This window comes from Cavia porcellus, unplaced genomic scaffold, assembly GCF_034190915.1.
Source record: "Cavia porcellus strain 051 isolate PalLab524CR breed Dunkin Hartley unplaced genomic scaffold, mCavPor4.1 scaffold_31, whole genome shotgun sequence".
NCBI classification, from domain to species: domain Eukaryota; kingdom Metazoa; phylum Chordata; class Mammalia; order Rodentia; family Caviidae; genus Cavia; species Cavia porcellus.
The window spans coordinates 12,416,883-12,440,062 of record NW_026947514.1 but is presented as its reverse complement, the minus strand read 5'-3'; the positions used below and the strand labels follow the sequence as shown (position 1 = coordinate 12,440,062).

The 23,180-nt window shown below is 46.8% G+C and overlaps 1 protein-coding gene across 5 annotated transcripts in view; it reads right to left on the bottom strand.

Moving 5' to 3' along the window:
* Ccdc88c (coiled-coil domain containing 88C) overlaps nucleotides 1-8,688 on the bottom strand; it is a 116,979-nt gene extending 108,291 nt beyond the window's left edge. Inside the window, exons 1-2 of one of the 5 annotated variants that reach the window (XM_063241157.1) lie at nucleotides 7,826-8,688; nucleotides 6,100-6,200 (exon numbers count right to left, since the gene is read on the bottom strand). In XM_063241157.1, coding sequence (XP_063097227.1) covers nucleotides 6,100-6,152 — 53 coding nt within the window. In that variant the 5' untranslated portion in view covers nucleotides 6,153-6,200; nucleotides 7,826-8,688. Of the gene's footprint in view, nucleotides 1-4,345; nucleotides 6,040-6,099; nucleotides 6,201-6,906; nucleotides 7,291-7,825 lie in introns of those variants that run through there. The other 4 variants (XM_063241158.1, XM_023566130.2, XM_003472476.5 and 1 more) reach the window with 4 other exon arrangements.
* Nucleotides 8,689-23,180: the final 14,492 nt, after the last annotated feature.

Sequence of the window (23,180 nt, the reverse complement as noted above, 5' to 3'; positions counted from 1 at the left end):
GTTTTTTCTGTTTTACTGTCAGTGCAGTTCCAGATGTCACGTAAGTCAGACAGGGGCACCTCAAAAGTAGCAGAGGCCTGAAGCCAGGGCTTCCTGTACACATCCACTTATATGCAAAGGCCCTGTGTACACATGTGTCCCTTCTATCACAGCATGGACACCTCTGACGGTCCCTGCTTTTGTTCTGCCCAGTTCTAGGGAGACAGAGAACTGAAGCATCGCTCCACAAGAGCCCTGGCACTGCTGTATGACTAATTACACCAATTACTACGATCACTAGTACCCCCTCACTTAACTAAGGCTCCCCAGGTAAAGAGAGGGCATTAGGGAACACGTCAAAACAGTCCTGACATCAGGCAAGGAAGGTGCAGCTCCACCCCCACCGCACCCAGCAGCCCCAAACCCCTACCTCTCTGTGCTGCAGGAAAGGGGAGCCAGCGGGGTACAGATTTCAACCCTGGCTCCTAGACTGGGCAGAGTGCTCTGGGCCTCAGTGTGGGATCTGCAAACAGACTCCGGATCTGCCAGCCCTGAAAGGTGCTACATTAGCCAGCTCGGCCTTTTCCTGTTCTGTTCGCTGTACGAGCACTGTCCCCAAGTTCTTGTTAAGAACAACCATCTTTGTCCCAGGTCATAGAAGCCCTGGTCTCACATCAGAACCTCAGAGGGCAGGAGACAGGCAGGTGCATGTGGCAGCTGGGGCAAAGCTGGAGAGTCCCAAGTACAAACCATGGGGCTTCCAGGGCTTCCTTTGCATCAAAACTTCTGAGTGGAAAAAAGTATATTTACTCCTGCTACAGTTTTGTTCTGCTTGTTTTTTGAGACAGAGTCTCAGTTTGTAGTGCAGCCTAGCCCCAAACTCACTATCTGGCCCTGGCTGGCCTAGAAGTTGAAGCAATCCTCCTGTCTCGGCCTCCAGAGTGCTGGGGTTGCAGGTATGCATGACCATGCCTGGCTCCTACTAGAATGTCAAGCGAGTCAGAATTTTGTAACCTCATCCCTCTTCTTTGGGAGGGCCAGACTTCAACATGTGGTCACATTCCAAACCTTCAAACTAAATCAAGGGAACTGTGTATTGCCACACAGAGAAGAAATAGCCACAGTTTTAAAAAAAAAAAAAAGTTGCTAGGAAACAGTAATATGAATCTGTATAAAAATACATCAGGACATATATCAATGTATACCATACACAAACCAGAATATTAACACTGTTACATTGGCCAGGGATTTAGCTCAGGGGCACAAGAGCCTGCCTGGCAAGTGCAAGGTCATGAGTTTGATCCCCAGTATGGGAAAAAAAAATAACACGTGGGTCTGGGGGTTTAGCTCAGTGGTGTAAGTGCCTGTTTGGCAAGCATGAGGTCATGAGTTCAATCTCATGTACCAAAAAAAATCCCAAACAGCAACCACAAAAAAACACTTTTTACCTTTACATCACAAAATTACAAGCTATTTTTATAATTCTCGTCTGAATTTTTGCATTCTGTAAATGAACATGAAAAAGGGGATAGGGAGCACTGGTGGGTGAACCCACGGCTTCTACACTGAGCTGTATCTCCAGCCTTTCTAATATTTTTAAATTTTGAAAAATAAATATATGAGACAGGGCCTCACTGAATTGCTCAGGCTGGGCTGGAGCTCGCAATCCTCCTGCTTCTGCCTCCCTAACTGCTGGGGTGACAGGCATGGAGCACCACACCTGACTTGAACATGAAACTTTTAGAACTCAAAGTCCCTATGCAGTATGATACATGCTACAATCAAAAAAAAGAAATCATTGGGCTAGGGATGTAGTTCAGTGGCACAGCACTTGCCTAGCATGCACAAGGCCCTAGGTTCAATCCCTGGCATGCAAAGAGTGGGTGGGAGGAGGGACAGACAGGAAAAATGACTTAAATTTGCAAAACAACAACAAAAAGTTTTGTTCCATTTTGCACCAGGGCAAATTCATTCAACCAACAGGTATGTGCCCTTTAATGTTTCATTTTTATTTGGGGGGGGGTTAAACCTCTTTGTACCTCTTTTTTTTCTTTTTTTGAGACAGGATCTTACCAAATTGCTAAACTCAGGCCAGTCTCTAACTTACAAGTCTCCTGCCTCTGCTTCCCAGAGTGCCAGGGTTACTGGTAATGTTCCTCACTGGTAATGTTCCTCAGTCTTTAGATATTTGCCTTCTCATCTGCAGTATCTGTATCTGTTAAATGGGAACATAAACTCCTCCTGGAGGATATGAGGGAAATTATCCTTCAAATGTGTTTTAGAAGCTGAAGACAATCTCCTATTCACCTGAGGATGCTTTCAACCTCTGAATAATTAGTATGTCAGCCTGAATTTTGCAGCCAGTACCAGAAGTCAGAAAGAAGCCTGCACAGAACCAGGCTGGCCAAACCACCAGCTTCCTAAGAGCACAAGCTCCCAGCCCAGCTCCCAAGAATGAACACACACACACCCAGCTCTGGGCCTCCCTTGGTGGACCCTGATAACATTTTCTATCTGCATCGTCATACTTCGCTCTCCTCAAAGCCACAACATTCCATCCCCTTACTGCAGATCAGGAAATCGAGGCTTGGAGAGAGGGATGCTAAGTGGTGGAGTAAAGAGGTGAATCTGTTAGCCTGGCACTAGGGTCAAGGCCCTTAAACAGTTCCCGGAAGACCAGAAAATGCGTCCAACAGACATCAGAGAGCCTGCACTCACTCACAGAGGCCCAGCTGAGTAGGCTCCCAGCCTCTGCATCCAGGGCTACAGGCTCATTCAGGAATCCTAGACCTGAGCCTCCCTTGAAAGCTGAGCCCACAGGGCTTTCCTGCTTCCAGGTGGTGCTGATGTCACCAGGAGGCCAGGGCCAAGGGAGGACTACCACAGCCTTCTAGGGTTGCCAGAGACAATGGGCAGGTGCAGTCACATGACCCAGGTAGCCTCCAGATGGCTCCCAAGTGTTAGGTAACAGACTCTTATCTCTGCCCTGCCACCCAGCGCCCAGCGGCCCAGCACCCAGGCACAACCAGCACTGACACCGCCCTGCTGCTTCCTTGCCTTCCAACCTGGGGAACTGATCAGAACAGGGCCCTGGCGCAGCACAGCAGCGTGATGATCTGCTTGCTCCTAATAGAAGGACACAGTCGGAGAGGTGTGGGGCTAGGACTTGGGCACCTGGACCCCATCCGGTAGGAGGCTGCTGCTGAGGGTTATGCAATAATTTAGGGAACTAAGAACAGGGAGGAAAGGTCAACTTGGGGGGGGGGGGGACAGACTCCTACCGTGAGCTTCAAATCTCTTCTGGAGTCCAATGGCACCTACCAAGTCACTGATCCCAAGATCCGTTAAGCACCAAGCACTGTGCTAAAAGCTAGCACATCACCTCATTTAATCTGCACAACTATCTGTTTTCAGTGCAAATCCCGTGTCCTGCACATGCTAGGCACGCACTCCACCCCCTGAACTGTACCTCCAGCCCATTCTCTTTCTTTAAATTTTTTTGGTATTGGGGATTGAACTCTTGACCTTGAGCTTGCCAAGCAGACCTTGAGCTAAGTCTCCAGCCCTCTCTTTTACTTTTTTGAGACAAGGTCTCACTAAGCTGCCCAGGCTGACCTTGAATGAGCTGACCTCAGCTGGGATTTCTAGTGTGTATATCACACCAGCCCACACAACCATGTCTTTAAGGAAGATCTTCATTTCCCATTTTACAAATGAGGAAACCGAGGCACTGAGCGATAGGTCCAATGCCATAGTGGGTAGACATAAGGTTCAAACTCAGGCTGGTGACCTAGGCTGTCCAATGCTATGGCCTGGGTTCTCTTTTTTTTTTCCTGGGTTCTCTTCTTTATTGACTTTTTTTTTTTTTTTTTTTTTGCTGGTTTTCTTATCCAGGATCTTGCACTTACAAAGTGAATATTCTACTACTGAGCCAAACCCTTGCCCCTACACAGTTCCATTTTTTTCTTTTTGCTGTGATGGAGATTGAAACCAGGGTCTTCACCAGGACCACATATCTAGCCCATTTCATTTTTTAAGACAGGCTCTCACTAAATTATCCTGCTTCAGCCTCCCAAGAGTACTGGGATTATGGGTGTGCAGGCACCACCATGCCGGGCTCCCTATTTGTCTTCTAATTGACATAACCCAACTCACAAACACGAAATGTGTGTTATCTTAATGTAAGTTAAGGCTTGAAGAGTTCAGATGTGAATCACACTCCACAGACCCTCTCCACTACGCCTGGTGCCTGCGTCATAGCAATCTCCACCCACTTCCAGAGGCAAACACTGTTTCTCCACCTGCTACCTGGAGCCGGGTTACTCTAACCCCACAGAAACCAGGCCCATGGGGAGCCCGTGCCCACCTCTCTCCGCTCTCCTGGATCCACAGGCCATGTGTCCTCTCCTCCGGTTCCCTTCTTGTGCCGGACCTGGACAGTCAGGCCAGCGTGAGTCACAAGTTTCCACTTTCAGCACATCCCCTTGGCTTCTCCCAGGGAGCAGCCTTATCTCAGGGGAGCACTGAGGCCCTTCACCTGCATTTAGCCTCGGGCCAAATGCAAACAAACGATGAGCTGGCATTTCTCAAAGGAGAGGTCCAACAGGCTTTCCTGATTTACAAGCAAGTGGCAACCACTCCAGAATTCCAAAGGTCAGAGAAGAAAGAGAAACTGTCCGGGGGCTCTTGTTCTCCTCTGATCCCTGCAAGCTGCCAGGTTCCTTAATTAAACAGGCTTGGGCTTGGAGAAGGACAGGTTGAAGTTTCCCTGACTGGTGCACCACGGAACCCAGTAATGCTGGGGTCTAGCAATGCTGGGAGTCCAGCAGTCAGGCATGGGGGATGCCAAGGCTTGAGCCAGCCTCAACACAGCCTTGGGAAAACTCCCTTTCATTAGCATTCTCTGAGAAGCACTACCAGGGCTCACAATAGATTTTTCTAGCCCAACACTGAAGGTTGGTAAAATCAGCAATGCCTTTTAAAAAAAAAACAACTTTTTTTTTTTTCTCTCTTTTTATTGGTACCGGGGATTGAACTCATGACCACCTGCTTGCAAGGCAGGTGCTTATGCCGCTGAGCTAAATCCCCAGCCCCCAAAAAACAACTTTTAAGATGGCAGATTTTCTCCCACTGTGCAACACCAAATGACTTACAAAAACAAAAGGAGAAAACTTCTTCAAACAGACCTTTTAGCATAGAATTTATTAAATCATTTCTCAATCCACCAAAGCAAACTGCTCCCTCTCCTTTGCTGGCCACAATCAGCTAATGGATTGGTGCTCAAGTACAACAATGTCCCCATCGCAGGACAGTGAGTGAAGGTGGAGCCTGAGCCACAGAGACCACAGAGAGCCACAGAGAGACCATCAGGATGCTTTATTCTGCCTCAAGGCCTCACTGACTCTCAGGTGCGCTATGTTCCTTGCAGTTTCTGAGTTAAAAACAGAATGCGTAGGTGGAAGCCAACACCTAGGTGGGGGTGGGCTGTCAGACAGAAGGACGGGCTCCACCAAGAGGACCCCCAGAGTATGTGGCAGACACAACTATATGCTAACAAGCACAACTTCTATTGACACCCTGCTTAAACCATCCATTTCCAAACAGTACCCCAGCGACGGCCTCCCTGCATCCCCTGCTAATTTAACAGCGACTTTAAACCCAGTTCATAAGAGGACCCACTGCACTGGCTCTGAAGAAACTGGAAAAGGAAAGGTAAGGCCACTCAGAAGCACCAGCACCTAATTTAGAGTGAAACTTCAGTCACCCTTCAATGCTCTGGGCCCATCTGCGACACTTCCTGTAACCAGACACTCTCTGTTACACTTCTGTGACACCCCCACTCCCAAAAGCGGCTTTTGCACTTCACTGCTCAGGCCACAATTGCATTGAGTCTGAAGTCAGGGGCACTGTCCACACCATGTGGATGACAGTCCATTCCAAACTTCCTGCAATAAACACGCGGCTAGCTAGGCTGCAGTTCTGAAGGTCTATACACACCCAAGAGTCGCAAAAGCACCGCAGTGTGAACCTGCAGGACTCCCTCTGTCCTGGCCCCGACATTTCCACTTTTAATTTCCTAAAGCACCATGCTTCCCCTCGGCTCTGAGGCAGGCAACTTACATTTGCAGCATAATTTGGTTCAGAAAGATGCCATCTACTAAATCCATGTACATAGTCAAGTTGTCCTGGTGGCCGCTTCCGAAGGAGCCAAAAGTTTTCACCTGCAGGGAGGTGAAAAGAGGAGAGAGACGGGAGGTCACCCAGCGGCGCAAACGGCCTCAGGGCGCCCAGGCAAAGGCGGGCTGGGGCCGCAGGTGGCAGAAAGGGTTCCCCGCACCCGCTGCGCCCTTCAGCGGGCACCAAGCCCACCCTCCAGCCTGGGCCTCTGCCCCTCCCCGCGCGAGGCAACGGACGCCAAGCCGGAGGAGGAAAACTTCCTGGCTGCTTTTTCGCCAGCGTTCCGGAGCAAAAAATAAATAAATAAAAGTGACTTTTTAATAAATTTCTCACGTCTAGATCCACAGGAAAGCAGGGCGCCCACCCGGCCTGCTCCTGTTCTCACTCGGTCCCTCATTCCCCGTCACTGCCACCCACCGGTTGGTTTTTGGGGTTCAGCAACTCCACGAGTGCAGCTGGGGAGAACAGTCCCTCCGGGAAGTGGTTCCAGCCCTGAGAACTGCGGAGACCACTCGGACCCTGTGGCAGGGCCGCCGGCCCAGCACAGGCGGGAGCAGGTGTCCCCGATCCGCTCCAGGCCGGCGTGAGCGCGCCCGGTTCGGCGCCGGGCGCGGAGCAGAGGTGCGGGCTCGGAGGTCCGGAAGCCTGGGGAGGACCCGGACCCCGACTCGCGCCGGGAGCCACTTGCTGCGTCGCTGCAGCCCCCAGCCCGGGGCACCAACAAAGCGGCAGGGAGCGGGGCGCACTCACCCAGGTCACCAGAGGGCTCTGCAGAAAGAGCTCCATGAGCTCCGAGACCGTCACGTCCATGCCGAGGCTGTGCCCACCGGCTCCGCGCCCCGCGTCCGGGTCCCCCGCGCCGCGGCACAAAGCTGCTCCGGCAGCGAGCGGCGGGCGCCGGGCTGCGGCTGCTCGCGCCCGGGAGACAAAGGCGGGGCGCGGGCCCACGTTCCGCGGCTCCGGCGGCCCCGCGCCGCGCCCGGGCTGGAAGGGGAGGGTCCGGCGCTCTGGGAGGAACAATGCGGGGCCCCGCCCCCCGCGGCCCGGGGCGACCGGCGCGCCGCCTCGCGGTGCGCGTCCCGAGCGGGAGCCTCGGGCGTGCGACCTGGCGGAGCCGCCCCGCCGCGCCCTGCAACGCGCAGCTCCCGCGCGTGGGGCCTGAGCAGCACGTGGCTCCTCCTAGGGCCCGGGCGCCACGTGCAGCCGGGCGCAGAACCCCGTGGCCGCCGTACGCTCGGGGCGCAGGTTCCCGGGCAGGTGCCGGCGCGTGGGGACGCAGCCCCAGGTTCTGCCGAGAGCCCGCCCCGGCTCGTGCATGGAGAGCCGAGTCCGCGCGTTTCGCCGCCGAGCCGGGCGCGGGAAACCTGGGGGTGGGGAGGGCGGGAGATTGCGGGGGCGGGGGCGGGAGCCTGGGGAGGGCTGGCTTTGGGGGGCAGGTGGGTAGGAGACAAATGCGCACGCCCAGAAGGCCCGGGAGGGAACTTCATTCTGACTGTCGGCCCTAGGAGCGCGACCTCCTGCGCCCCTCCGTCCCGAGGCACCCCCGGAAGGACCGGCCTTCTGCAAGTTGCAGGAAGCAGATGACAGAGCCACCTCGCCGACCCCCAACCACCACCCCTTTGCCCAAGTGGAGGGGAGCCAGATTCCAGTCCCAGGTGTGCCGTACCACCTTAGGGGAAGGACAGGTAAAGAGCAAGGATCCCGAAAGGCAAGTCCGGGACTTCACTTCCGCGCTGCGACGCTTGCGATATGGAGCCACGCGGGCGCAGGGCCCTAGTTTAGACCAGTATGTACCACCTCATCCCCGCCTGTTAATAACGACACGCCACAATCCTGTCGTCGTTCAAAGTAATTCGAATTTAATCCCCACGGCAACGCCTTTACCAGATGAACCGACACATGCGGGGTTCACCTGCAGCGCTTTGCTAAGCGCCCAACAAGTATACAGCTGGCACTGAATGGCTGCCGGTTGGCGCCTTAGTAAATTTGAAAGTGGCTCTGTCGAGTGTTGAGACTGCGACATCTGCTGGTGATGTGTGGTACTACAGCACAGCCGGTTGGCAAGGGTGTGAGATTGCGGTCCCAGAGCCAGGGTAGACAGTTAGGGGGCCCTGAAGACAAGTGAGAAAGTCGAGTCACAGAAGAGACCGTGGGAAAGCTGGGCGTGTAGGTGGACACCTCTAATCCTAGCACTCGGGAGGCAATGACAAGACAAGAGAAAAGCACCGGACCAATGCTCTGTGACAGTTCCAGACATTTCTCATCGTGGTGTGAGGATTTTCCTGGGGATATTGACAGCCGCCCCAGGGGGTCACTTAGCTGCCCTGGCCCTCGAGCCATCGTTGATGTGTCCACCAGTATTCCTTGGCTGGATCACCACACGCAGACCAGCAGGACTGAACTCAGTTGCCTTGTTCCCTGTGAAGCAGCCAGGGTGGTGTCCAGGTTATGTACGGCTGGGAAGATTTCGAAGAACTGGGTAACCTGGGCCAGTTACTTCCTGTGAAATCAGAGTAAGAACCGTTTTCCTAAATAAGGGTTTTACAAGATAAATTTGAAGTTCAAAGTAATTCATGTCAAAGGGGTGCGCAAGTTCCTCATCTTCTGCCACCACTGCTTTAAATGTGTTTCAACCGAGTGTGGCGGCACACACCTGTAATCCCAGCACTTGGAAGGCTGAGGCAGGAGGATTGCTGTGAGTTGAAGGCCACCTTGGGCTACATAGTGAGTTCAAGGTCAGCCTGAAGTACATAGCAAGATTTATCCTATAATAAAATAATGAATAAATAAATAAATGGACTGGGGATGTAGCTCAATGCAAAAACTCTGGGTTCAATTCCTAGTACTGCAAAAAAAAAAAAATAGTGTTTCCATAAACCTCCATTTGTCTGGAGCCTGAGCTTCCTTTGGGGAGCATCCATGAACCCTAAACTTGACCCTCCTCCAGAGCACACTGTGGCTTTTACTCCCATCTGCCTGAGCCTTGATTCTTTATTGTTAAAACGTCTCTTGTTTCTGGATATAAACTTACATGTTACACTGCCCATTCCTTGGACAGAAGCCGTGTTTTAAATATGTTTTGCGCTGCTGAGAGAATGTCCTCCCCTGGGAAGCAGTGACTAGGCAGCCCGAGCTCCTAGTGCTGCTGCGCCTGATCACAGGCGAGACCCTGGGTGGGAACCAACTGCTCTTTAATGTGTCTCTGTATTTTATGTTTGGAAATGAGCTAATTTACATAAATACACAGGAAAATAATGTCAAAAATAAATTTTGTTTAAAAGGGCTGAGTTCAATGCAAAGGCCCTGGGTACTGCAATAAATAAGCAGTCAAACCCACTAAGGAAGCTTAAAGAGTAACTCAAATGGGTATTTGGGTTTTTTTGTTTGTTTGTTTGTTTTTTATTTCTTGGTCCTGGGGATCAAACTCACAACCTCATGCTTGCCAGGCAGGCGATTGTACCACGGAGCTAAATCCCACATCAAATGGGTATTTGTGTCCGTAGGGTTTGTCACAAATGTCCATATCCTTTAATGGTCAGTTGTCAGTTGAATCCAGTTAAGTGTCACTGAACTTCACATAAAGGGTTGCTCTAAATACAACTTTTCACTAATATTTTTCATCCTTTTGGTCTCTTTGAGATGGTCTCACTATGGAGCCCAGACTGGCTTCCAACTCCCAGCAAGCCTCCTGCCTCAGTCTGCAGAGTGCTGGGATTACAGGCATGCATACACACACCCCACCAGCTAATACATTCTTGCATAAATCAGAGTAGAATGATGGAACAAAACTATATTCAATGATAATTTTATATTCTGAGACATGGCTGACATTTCAAAATATTTTTAAAATAGCAAAAGAAGCTGGGTATAGTGACACACACACCTGTAATGCCAGCACCCAGGAAGGTGAGGCAGGAGGATTGCTGGGAGTTCGAGGCCAGCCAGGGATACACAGCATTTTTTTTTTTTTTCTGTCTTTTTCCTTTTTATCGGTACCGGGGATCGAACTCACGACTGCCTGCTTGCAAGGCAGGCGATACATAGCAAATTGAAGCCTGCCAGACTAATGAGAGCCTGTCTTTAAAAAAATAAGAAGAAGAAAAAAAAAAATAGCAAGAAAATGTTACTTTCGTGAAGTTTGGGAAGCCAGTAAAGGACCTGGCATTCTTTAGGACACACTTGGTGAGAGAATATCTGGGCTTCAGCCAACTCCTTGCTGATGTGAGGCTGCCACTTTGGGACAAATTTTAGCAAGCTACTTCAAGAGGTTTTGTTCTCAGAGTGGGAAATAAAGCATTAAACCACGGAAAGAATAAGTGTAATCCTGAAGGCCAGAGGAGCTCAAGTAAACATATTGCCAATGATTGTCTTTTTCCTGTTGCTTTCTCTGAAAATAAATTGAGGTACTATAAAGCTGCTGATATGTGTCAAACTGTGGCCCATAAAAGTGACAGTTTAAAGACGAACAATATGTGAATACTTACTGAGTACTTTAGAATCAATATTCTAAGCATTTGATGTTACTCATTTAATATTTCTGTACCTGGGCATGGTAACACCTGCCTGGAATCTTGACACTGGGAAGGCGGAGGCAGAAGGATCACTGAGAGTTTGAGGCCAGCCTGAACTACATTGTGAGGCCCTCTCTCAACAAAAGTCGGGGGTCAAAATGAAGACTTACAGCAACCCTATGAAACATACTGTCAGTCTTGTCCTAGAGTTAAGAGACTATGTTACTAATGGATGCTTTAATAAACATTACTGAAAAGCCAGGCATGGTGGCACACTCCTGTAATCTCAGCACTTGGGAGGCTGAGGCAGGAGAATTATTTGCAAGTTTGAGACCAGCCTGGGCTACAAAGTGAGCCAAGGCCAGCCTGAACTGCATTAGGGAGATCCTGTCTCAAAAAGACAAAAACAAAAACATTACTGAGCATGTGCTAAGGGTATAACGCACAAGCCTGTTAAATCACAAACGTGCTCTCAAAAAAAAAAGGTCTTTGTAATGCACACCTATAATCTCAATTCCCCTGCAGCCTGAGACAGGAGAATCACAAATTTGAGCCCAGCTGGGGCAATTTAGCAAGACTGTGTCTCAAAACAAAAATTATAAAGGGCTAGGGATGAGCTCAGTGGGAAGGCTCTGGTTCCATCCTCAGTGCCACACACACACACACACACACACACACACACGTGTTTTGATTGATAAAATTAAGATGGGGTTGTGTTTTTCAGAGCATTCTCATTGATCATAGCATTTTAGTGGGGGAGATTGGTGGGGGAGCACAGCCCACCCAGTTTCTCCCTGTCAGGCATCCTGAGCCAGCCCTATGCTCTCTCACTGTGTGTCCTGAGACACATCTGTGTTAGAAAGCCAAGTGTCCCCTCAGAACTGTGCCAGCCAAGGCGTAATGAAGACTGTGTGGCCCCTGACGTTGCCTTGCATTGACGGCATGGAAATAAATTGTGGTTTTTTTTCCTAAAAACAAGTTTATGCTATGCTGTTCACACTGGCCTCTAATTACAGAGTTCAAGCAATCCTCCTGCCTCAGCCTCCCACCTGCACCTGTAGGTGTGCACGGCAAGTGTCTGGGGACCAGAAAGAGTACAAAAGAGAGTGTGTTTCGCTAGTAGTTCCTTGGGGGATCCTCAGAGACTGCTGAGGACTGGGGGATGTTTGCCAGGGTCCTGCTGGGTTCAGCCAGGACTTGGGTTTATCCTAAGGAGAAAGGCTGGAGCTGGGGGTGGGGTACCAGGGGTGGAAGCTGATTGTGTTTGCACAATCCTCTCTGTGACCTGAGGAATGGATTAGAGGAAAGGCAGGGATAAATCAAGAGATGTTTGCTGTAATCCCTGCAAAGGGTGATTAGAATCCAGAGTGGCGCTGGCGATGGGGGCGGGGTAGCTGGGCACCAGCGGGATACGGGGCTGCCAGAGGAGGAAGGCTCTGCCACCACCCCCACCCAGAGGTCCCTCATAGCCCTGCTTGGCGAAGCCTGGCGAGATGGTACCTGCAGGGTCTTAGAGCCTCCCTGACCGGCTGGAACCAGAACCTGCATTTCGAACACGCTCTCCCTCAGCTGCTGGCCTAAGAAGAGCTGTATGAGCATTGCTTAAATTTACCTTGTCTTTTCCCCTTCCTTTCTTATTTTTCGTGAGACGGCATCTTTTTAAACGCTTTATTTTGATCATCACCCATTGCACTAATGGTTATGTTCACACGGAGGGTTGGTGTGCGTGCCTAACACGCGAGCTGGGTGCGGACTAAATCGCCCAGCCTGGCCTCGAACTCCTAGCCCTGCACCTCCCGGCCTCGCCTACAGTTCCGCGGCAGAGCTGCAGGCTGAAAGCCCACATGGCGAAGGGAACGCAGCCCGGCGTCCTGCAGCAGAAGTCTCCGGAAAGGAAACGGAAAAGAGGCTGGACCGGAGCAGGGCCCCCCGGGAGCCTCGGACCCAGCACGGCAGTGGCAGGAAGGAGCAGAAGGGGTGAGTCCTGATTTTGCACCCTTGGGCGCACGTGCAAGGGAATTCGCAGGACTCAGCAGGAAACCGACTCTGAGACCCGCTCCCAAAGCAATTTCCCTGGGAACCTCTGCTCCAGCGACTAGGGCAGAACAGGACAGAGTGCACTGGGCCTGACTGGGACCTGAAAACACCAATCTCAGATTAAAGGCCAGGACCCATGTTAGCCACTAGTGCCAGGGCCGTGTTCTGGTTGCAAACTAAATTGGACAAGAGGGCTGGGAATTTAGCTCAGAGGCCCAAGTGTGAGGTCATGAGTTCGATCCCCGGTACCAAAACAAAGTAAATTGTACAAGAACCAAATCAAATTTCCCCATACCATCAACATTGAATTTAATCATTGAATTTGATTCAGTTCTCATCCAAGGTTTGTGACCACAATCATGGAAAGAATTAAGTTTGTTAGGGCCGGGGGTTTCGCTCAGCAGGCATCAATGCCTGCTTGGCAAATGCGAGGTCCTGAGTTGATCCCTGGCACCAAAAAAAAAAAAAAAAAAAAAAAAAGAGGGGCTGGGGATTTAGCTCAGAGGCATAAGCGCCTGCCTTGCAAGCAGGCAGTCGTGAGTTCGATCCCTGGTACTGATAAAAACGAAAAAAGACAAAAAAAAAAAAAAAAAAAGTTTATGAACCGAGTTACTGCTGTAATCATACCGGGCCGGGGCCATTAACATATGAGATTTGAGTAGACACGGTTCCAACTGTAACACCAACCTATGCCTGCACTATGGAACCCCTCCTGCAAGCGTTAGGATTCCATTTGATTGGAATTCAGCCATTCACAGGATAAGATTCTAAATTTGGTTTTTAGAAATCATCTCTGCTTTGCAGGTAGAGAAGATGAGGGTCTCTAGGGACACGGGGAAGCATTCTGTTCATTTATGCAGTGCTCGAGCTGAAAACTGGAATCCCTGAATTTATCCTTTCCTTTTGCTACTTGACCCCACACAACTAGGAGCGACCAGCCAATCTGATTATTGTTAGTTTGACAAAAATGTTCAAAGGTGTCACTCATGTGATCACAAAGAATCTTGCTTCTTACAAGTGTTTTGATTAGAGCCAGGTGTGGTGGTGCATACCTGAACTCTAAGCACCTGGGAGGCTGAGACAGGAGCATCACAGGGAGGTTGAGGTCAGCTTGGGCCACACAGCAAGAACCTTTCTCAAAAAAAACCTCAATCATTGAAAAGTATTTAATTAGAAATATCCAGGGGTTGGGGATTTAGCTCAGCAGCATAAGCGCCTGCCTTGCAAGTGCATGGTCGTGAGTTTGATCCCCGGTACCGATAAAAAAAAAAAAAGAAATATCCAACAGTGATATTTCACATATCTTCAGTATGTATTATGCTGTGGACTTTCTGTGTGCTGCTCTCTACCCCTTGAAAATCATTAAAGTCACTTAAGTAAATCATTTAAATTAAATCATTAAAGTTACTTAAATTCATTTGGACAATCAATTCCACAAATTTCAGAACTAAGTCAAAAATTTCATTAAGATTCTGTCCTTTAGGGTTGGGAACGGAGCCCAGTGGTACAGCCCTGCCTGGCAAGTACAAGGACATGAGTTCCATCCTTGGCAGCAAAAAAAAAAAAAGATTCTGTTCCTTAGAAAGTCTTGGTACCAAAATCTGTGTTAATTTACTAGAGCTGCCATTGCACAATAACCACAGATTGGGGGGCTCAAGCAACAGAAATGTGTATTTTTCACAATCATCTTGAAGGCTAGACACCTGAGTGAGGGTGGGCTATCAGGAGGGCCAGTTTCTTCCCAGACTTCTCTCCTTGGCTTCATGCAGCTTCAAGGCAGTCATCCCCTCCCAGGACATTCACACGGTTTTCTCTAGGGTGCTGATTTTCTCTTCTCATAAGGTTGCTGGCCATATTGGGAAGGATGCTTTACCAGTGTCTCTAGTAAACTATCTAAGAAATCAGAGGGGTTATCATCTCTCTCCTGAAAAATAGCTGACAATTTAAGGTAACTAGAAGGCTTGGTTTTTGTCCTTTTTAGACCTTCAAGAATACACACTGGAAAATGTTTCCTGCTCCAATCTGTCTGGTTGCTAGGCTAGTAGGGGTCTTGGGTGGGAACTGTTTGTGCCCCAGTGGGAACCAATTGTTGCACTGGCTGTTGATCTTCTGGCTAAAATGAATAATATGGCAGTCATCTCCAAATGCAATAGCTAGAAGTTAATGTTTGATTTAAGAGTGACATTACATCTTTCCAGCCTAGCTTATAGGTCTGAGTAAATCCCCTAAAGACATCTATGTACTTATCAAGGTCATCTGAAAGTTTTCCTAGTTGTAGCTTAATTTGTTTTAAGTCATTGAGAGAAAGAGACCTATAAATGGGGGTAGTCTCATAAGGATTATAAGTATACCTGAAGCATAAATAAGAATTATTTCTTAATGTTAAAAAGTTTGAACATTAGGTAGGCCATGCACATGCGCAGAGAAATATCAAATGGCTCTTTTTCCACATCTCCCAGAGCTTAGTAATGCATTCCAGAGGAGGAAGGGGCTTTGGCATTGACTTGTCCATGTCTCTGTCCAATGATCTTGATAGAAGACCTCCAACTGACATAGGGGAATGAAACTCCCAACCTACTACATGTCCGGTATGGGTTCATGTTTTCTAAAACTGAAGAATGAATTTTAGGAACAATGGAGGTTAAGAGCAGAATATATTTATTGGGAGATAGAAACCTTCGGTCTGCGAGAAGACAGAGGGGGTCCTGAGTGGGTTGCCCAGATGCTGGTCACACTGGATTAGGACCCACTGTGTCACCAAATACAGTCACAACTTGAGGATCTGGGGACTGGGATTTCAACATAGGAATTTTGTATTCACACAAAGCCCCTAACAGCATCCTTGGTGGGTATCAGCTGAGCATAGACTCATGGTTTTAACTCTGAAGCTTGAACTCTATTCTAGATCAGCTGATCTGTCTGTACGCCAGGACCAACCCCACTGTCCTAATTACTATTGCTTTGTACACTCTCCACCCTGCACTTTTTTTTTTAGTGTTGGGGTCCTTAACCCCAGGCATCACCTATGCTATGCAACTGCTTTATCACTAAGGCACAACCCCCACCCTTTTTTTTTTTTTTTTTTTTTTTTTTTTTGTGGTACCAGGGATTGAACTCACAACCTTGTGCTTGTAAGGCGGGCGCTGATGCCACGGAGCTAAACCCTCAGCCCACAAGCCCCACCCTTGCTCTTTGCTTTGTACACAGAAGCACGTCTCCTGCCCAGATAGAGTCTAGTGTTATCTTGGGCAGAGCCACTTTCCGTTTCTGAGTGGTAGCGACCCCACATACAGCAAAATGTCCCTGAACACAGCCTTCCAGACTTACAGCCTCTTAAGTTGCTACTAGGCTTTAATGGCTCCAGGATGACAGAAAGCGATTCCTGAATGCTAGATTTTATTCATGTTTGTGCTATCGTAGATGGAATACTTTTCCTCATTTCATTTTTGGATCCTTCATTACAAGTGTATAGAAATAAATAATTGGTTTTAGTACATTAATTTTTTTTTTTGAGACACAGTCTTGCCGTGTAGCCCAGGCTGGCCTTGAACTTGAGGTTAGCCCCTACTTCAGCCTCCCCAGGGCAGGGGTTACAGGCATGTGCCACCATGCCCAGCTCTTGTATATTGATCTTGCTGACCCTGTTTATTTAGTTTGTTTGTTTATTTATTTACTTATTTATTGATTGATTTTGAGGCAGGTCTTGCTATGTTGTTCATCCAGGCTTTAAACTCACTTTGTAGCCCAGGCTGGCCTCAAACTCAGGGCAATCCTCCTGCCTCAGCATGTAGGGAGCCGTTGAAGCTGGAGATTGATCCCATGTGTGGGGCCAAAGCAAGGCTAGCCCAGAAAAAACAGAGAGACCAAAACAAGCTATGTAAACAAGTTGTTGGAGCCTCAAGAAGGCAAGGGGCCCAGGCCTGCCAAGCAACAGTTGCTAGGCAGAGGGGCTGAAATTGACATCATCTTTCCCAGTATATAAATAAAGGTGCTACAGTGGTTGAGCAGTTCCTTTCCTCCCATCAGGAGGATAAGGGCTTCACCTGACCCCAGCTTTGTCTTTTCTTTATTTTTCTCATCCTCTTGCAGTCCTTTACCCCAAGAGCATCAGGAGCCGCATGGGTCACGGCATCAGCCTCCTGCGTCCTGAGATTACAGGACTGTGCCACCACACCTGGCTTGTTTAGCGGTTCTAACAGTTTGGTCTGGATGCCTTAGGAGTTTTCGAAGGCCCACCAGTCACCTACAAATAATTCTACTTGTTCCTTTCTACTCTGGGTGCCTTATCCCATTGGCCACAATCTTTAATACAGTGTTGAAGCTGGTTATGGTGGAGGACAGGAAGTTCTGAGTCCAACCCTGGCAATTTAGATCCTGGCTCAAAATACAAAATAAAAAGGGCTGGAGATGTGAGCGCACAGATACAATGCTGGATAGAGATGATGACAGCCACTGCTTGTGCATTAGGTGAGACATAGTCTTTAACCATTAAGCATGATGCTAGACTTTTCTTAGATGCCTTTATTAGGTTGAGGAAATTTCTTCTTTGCTTAGTTTTTGTTTTTTATTACACTATGAAAGGGTATTAGGATTTTGCCAGATGTTTCCTCTTTAGTTGTTGAAATGATCATATGTATTTTTATTTTATTCTTTTGATATAGTTTATTACATTAATTGATTACTAGAATAAATCCCGAGCTGGGGATTTAGCTCAGCGGCATAAGTGCCTGCCCTGCAAGCACGTGGTCGTGAGTTCAATCCCCGGTACCGATAGAAAAGAAAAGAAAGAACAGAATAAATCCCACTTGGTCATAGTGTATTTTTTTCTTTTGGCAGTACTGGGAATTGAACTCAAGGTCTCTCACTGAACTGTATCCCCAGCCCTTTTTAATTTTGAAACAGGGTCTCTTGCCATAGTAGTCTTTAGACTGCTTCTTTGAGTTGGCTTTGATAGCCTGTCTTTCTAGGAAAGGTCTGTTTTGTCTAAGTTGTCTAACAGTACCTCAATAGAGCTACTATTTCTGCGGACAGCTGTGAGTGTGTTCTTCCTCCACCACCCGCGGAGTCCAGCAGGGAAGCTGCTTGGATTCCAGCTCGCGCTGCCTTGGTGGAGCCGCCTGCTCCATAAGCTGATGCAGTCAGCAAGGAGGGTGCCGTAACCCCCACCCCCGCTCCCGCTCTTGTTATTTGCCATTTGTTAATAAACTCCTCTGTGTGCTATGCTTTAAGTTGGCATTTTGAGAATTCTTGAGCGTTTGCCTTTGGCGGTTTTCCTTGATTTTATCCCTGCCCTTTGCGGGGATGATGGACTCGCCACGTTCCTCGTTCCTCACCTGTCACTTTTAGATGCATCATAGCAAGAAACATCACGACTCCTACTTGCAAAGACTGTAAGTAATGCCAAGAGCAGATTAAGTTTTGGGTTTTAAGGGGCTGGAGATTTAGCTCAGTGGCATAAGTACCTGCCAAGCAAGTGCAAGGTTGTGAGTTTGATCCCCGGTACCAAAAAAAAAAAAAAAAGTTTCAGGTTTTGAAGAGAAAGCCAGTTCCACAGCCCCCTTCTAGGTTTCAGTCCCATTAATACATTAACCCAGTGCTGGGGTGGTAGCTCAGTGGTGGGGCACCTGTTTGGTACTCATGAGGCCCTAGGTTCAATCCCCAGCACTGCAGAAGGTTATTCATTTTCATATTAATTTAAATACATAGCATCTGTTCAGTGCCTGGCATTAGAATAGCAGTGTATGTTTGTTTTGTGGTTCTGGGACCTGAGCCCAAGGCCTTTGCACTGAGCTATGTCTTCAGCCTCCTTTTTTATTTTTGAGACAGGGCCTCACTAAATTGCTAAATTGCTCAGGCTGGGCTTGAACTCGTGTCCTCCTGTTTCAAGCCCTCGGGGGTGCTGGGATTACAGGTGTATTCTCCCACTGCCTCTGCTGGGATAGCTGTTTCATTTACTCTACGGCCCTCATGATGGCTTTGCAGGTAACGTTTCTGTCACGGATAGGAAACCAAGGCTCAAGGAACTTGTATAAGGTATTAGAAGAGGCAGGTTAAGAAGTCACACCCAGGCCCATCTCCTCTCACCATTTTCCTGTCTGTGCATAACTTGTCAACACTTCCTTACTAGGAGATCTGTTCTTGGAACCAACCTCAACCTTGTAATCTGAACAACTACTTTCAAGATAACAATATGCAATATATTAACTAGTGTTAATTTCCTATTTTTTAAAAATTCTATATTATTCTTAGGGGCTGGGGATTTAGCTCAGCGGCATAAGCACCTGCCCTGCAAGTAGGCAGTCGCGAGTTTGATCCCCGGTACCTATAAAAAAAAAAAGAAAAAATTCTATATTATTCTTGTCCTTTTTTTGTTTTGAAAAAAATGTACTTTAAAGAACAACAACAAAAAATATATATATATATATATTTTTTTTTTTGGTACTGGGATTGAACTCATGACCACCTGCTTGCAAGGCAGGTGCTTATGCCACTGAGCTAAATCCCCAGCCCCCAAAAATAATTTTAATAGTATATATCACAGAATTAGAGAAAAAAAAGTCCTGAAATTCATTTGGAACCAGAAGAGACCTAGAATAGCAAAGGCAATTCTGGACCACAAAGGCAAGGCCAGAGGCAACACAATCCCTGACTTGAACCTGTACCAAAAAGTTACTGTGATGGCTGGGTGTGGTGGCACACTCACATAATCCCAGAATTTGCCAGGCTAAGGCAGGAGAATCGTTTGCAAATTCAAGATCTGCCTGGGCTACAAAGTGAGCCCAAGGCCAGTCTCAACTCCATAGTGAGACCATGTCTCAAAAAGACCAAAAAAAAAAAAAAAAAAAAAAAAAACCAAAACAGCATGAGACTGGAAACAAAAATAGACCCAAGGATCAATAGAACAGATTAGAAGATACAGAAACAACTCCATACATAGTCAGCCACCTTATCTTTGACCAAGAAGTCAAACACATTCACTAGAACAAGGTAGCCTCTTTGTGCTGGAGAAACTGGCTTTCCACATGCCACAAATTAAAATAAGACCCATACCTTCTACCATGCATTAAACTAAAATAAAAATAGATCAAAAATCTAAATATCAAAATAACACTGAAGTTTTTGAAGACATTGGTGTAGGCAAAGACTTTATGAACAAAACCCCAGTCACAAGGAATCAATAACTGGGATGTCACCCTACTGAAAAGGTTTTTATTTATTTATTTATTTATTTGGTATTGGGGATCAAACTCATGATTGCGCGCTTGCAAGGCAGGTGCTTAAGCTGCTGCACTAAATCCCCAACCCCTACTGAAAAGCTTTTGCACATCAAGAGAAACAATCAACAGAGTGAAGAGACAACTCACAGTGTAGGAAAAGTTTTTGTCTGTCTCTCACACAAAGGACTACTATCTAAAATATATAAAGAACTTAAAAAAAGTCAGACCTCCCAAATTTAAAGATCCAATCCAAAATGGGCATCTGAAATGAACAGACACTTCTCAGGTGAGTAAGTAGAAACAGAAAATACATACATGAAAATATGTTTAGCATAACTGGTCATTTGAGAGATGCAAATTAAAAACAGCACCAAGATTCCATCTCACCCCAGAAAGAATGGCTATCAAGACATCAACCAATAACATGCTGGCAGGACTGTGGGGAAAAAAGGAATCTTTCTTCACTGTTGGTAAGAGTGTAGACTGATGCAGCCACTGTGAAAATCAGTGTGGAGAGTTCTCAAAAAACTAGTACTAGAGGTTCCATTTGACCCAGCTATTCCCTTTCTTGGTGTTTTCCCAAAATAATTAAAAACATCATATCACAGTGACATATGCAAACCCATGTTCATAGCAGTTAAACCTTGGAAACAGCCTAAAAGCCCATTGACCAACAAATGCCTAAAAAAAGATGTGTTTTTTTGTTTTTTAAAAAGATGTGTTTTTTAAAAATATCATGGAGTGGTGGAGTTCTAAGCAAGCAGGCGGGTGCCCACTGTCCCCAGACCCCAGCCTGTTTGGGACCCTTGCACTGTCTGGGTGCAGTGGAACAGCTAGGCGGTTCTGGGGCACCTGCATCTGCCTCCCGGTGTGTCTGGAGAGATGTGGATTTCTAAGCAAGCAGGCGAGCAACACCAGTTCCAGAGGCCCGGCGTCCTGGGGTAAGTGCCCCATGCACTTTTCCCCGAGCCCAGCTTGTTCGGGACCCTTGAGCCTTCCAGGTGCAGTGGAATAGCTAGGCGGGTCTGAGGTGCCTACATCCACCTCCCCGTTCTGGCTGTGCTTGGAGAACTGTGGAGTTCTAAGCAAGCAGGCAAGCACTACGGGTTCCAGAGACCCAGCAGCCTGGGGGAACTGGTTGCCAGAGTCCCAGGAGCTGTGGGCATAGAAGTTGATTTCCAACAGACCCTGAGGAAGCTTTCAAATAACACTTGAAACACAGAAATATAGGAAAATGACAAAACAAAAGACCAAATTACAACCTCAAACTTCCAGCCCATCTCAAGAAACCCTAGGAGTAATGTATATAGAAGAAAATATATGCCATACACCTCAAATATCGGACATAATAGCAACTGAAATAAACAAGCAACTCCAGGAAGCTTTAAAGGAATTCTAACTAGAAATAATCTCCCAGGTAAAAGAAGAAATGATAAGAGAAATGAAAGAGATGCTAAACATATCTAAAGAAAACACAGTTAAAAAATTGGAGGAACTAAACAAAAAGATAGAATCCCTAGATGAGCAATATAAGAAACAAACAGAATACATAAAGTAGATGCACAGAGATATATAGGAAATCAAAAATTCCACTGAAAGCTATAAAAACCACCTCAATGAAAGTGAAGATAGAATTTCAGACCTTGAAGACAGGATTGCAGCTAGTGAACAGGAAAGGAAAGATCTTTTAAAAATAACAAAGAATCAGGAAATAACAATGCAACAACTGCAAGATGACACAAAGAAAAACAACATAAGATTGATAGGGATAAATGAAAAAGAAGGGGACAACATAAAGGATGTCAAGAGGATATTTAGAGAAGTAATAGCTGAAAATTTCCCAAGCATGAGATCAGAAACCGACATCAGGTTCAGTGAAGCATATAGAACTCCAAATAGTCATAACTAAAATAAAACTACACCCAGACATATAATAATCAGTATCCCAGAAATCCAACACAAGAATAGATTATTAAAAGCTGTCAGAGAGAAAAGACAGATCACTTATAAAGGAAATCACAGAATCACAGCAGACTTCTCAGCACAAACAATAAAATCAAGAAAAGCATGGAGTGAAGTATTCCAGATTCTAAAGAAAAATGATTTCCAACCTAGACTGATGTACCCTGCAAAACTATCATTCAAACTTGATGGTGAAATAAGATACCTCCATGACAAAGAACAGCTAAAGAACTTCATGATCACCAAGCCAACTCTGCAAAAAGTATTGAAAGAAAGTTTAGATACACAAAGGAAAAAGCCACTAAGCAAAGCAGATAAACAACAAAAAGATAAAAATGCAACCGCAAAAAGATAACGTGTCAACAATAAACGAACATATAACAGTTATAACCATTAACATAAATGGTCTCAATGCACCAATTAAAAGAAACAGATAGGGGGCTGGGGATTTAGCTCAGCGACATAAGCGCCTGCCTTGCAAGCAGGCAGTCGTGAATTCGATCCCCAGTACCAATAAAAAGGAAAAAGACAAAAGAAACAGCCAGGCAGAATGGATCAAGAAACAGAATCCAACCATATGCTATGTACAAGAAACCCATCTAACCCAGAAGGGTACTCACAGACTGAAAGTCAAAGGATGGAAAACAATACTTCCCACAACAGGAATTAAAAAAAAAAAAAAAAAGCAGTAGTAGCCATTCTATTTGCAGACAATGTGATCTTTACAACAATAATGATCAGAAGAGACAAAGAGGGACTGGGGATTTAGCTCAGTGGCATAAACATCTGCCTTGCAAGCAGGCAGTCATGAGTTCGATCCCTGGTACCAATAAAAAGGAAAAAGACAAAAAAAATTAAAAAAAAAAAAAAAAGAAGAGACAAAAGAATGTCACTACATACTTGTTAGGGGAACACTCCAAGAGGAAGAGATAACTATCTTAAATATATATGCACCAAATTCTAGAGCACCCAGTTATATAAAACAAGTATTAACAGAAATGAAAAATCAAATTATCAGTAACACAATTGTAACAGGAGACCTTAACACACCATTGACACCAAGGGACAGATCAACCAGACAGAAAATCAGTAAAGAAATACCAGAACTGAATCACACCTGTGAACAAATGTACTAGATAGACATAAACAGAGTGTTCCACCCAACAACATCAGAATACACATTCTTCTCAGCAGTAGTACATGGGTCATTCTCTAAAACAGACCATACATTAGCTCACAGAACATATTTAAACAAATGCAAAAGAGTTGAAATTATCCCTTGCATGTTATCGAATCA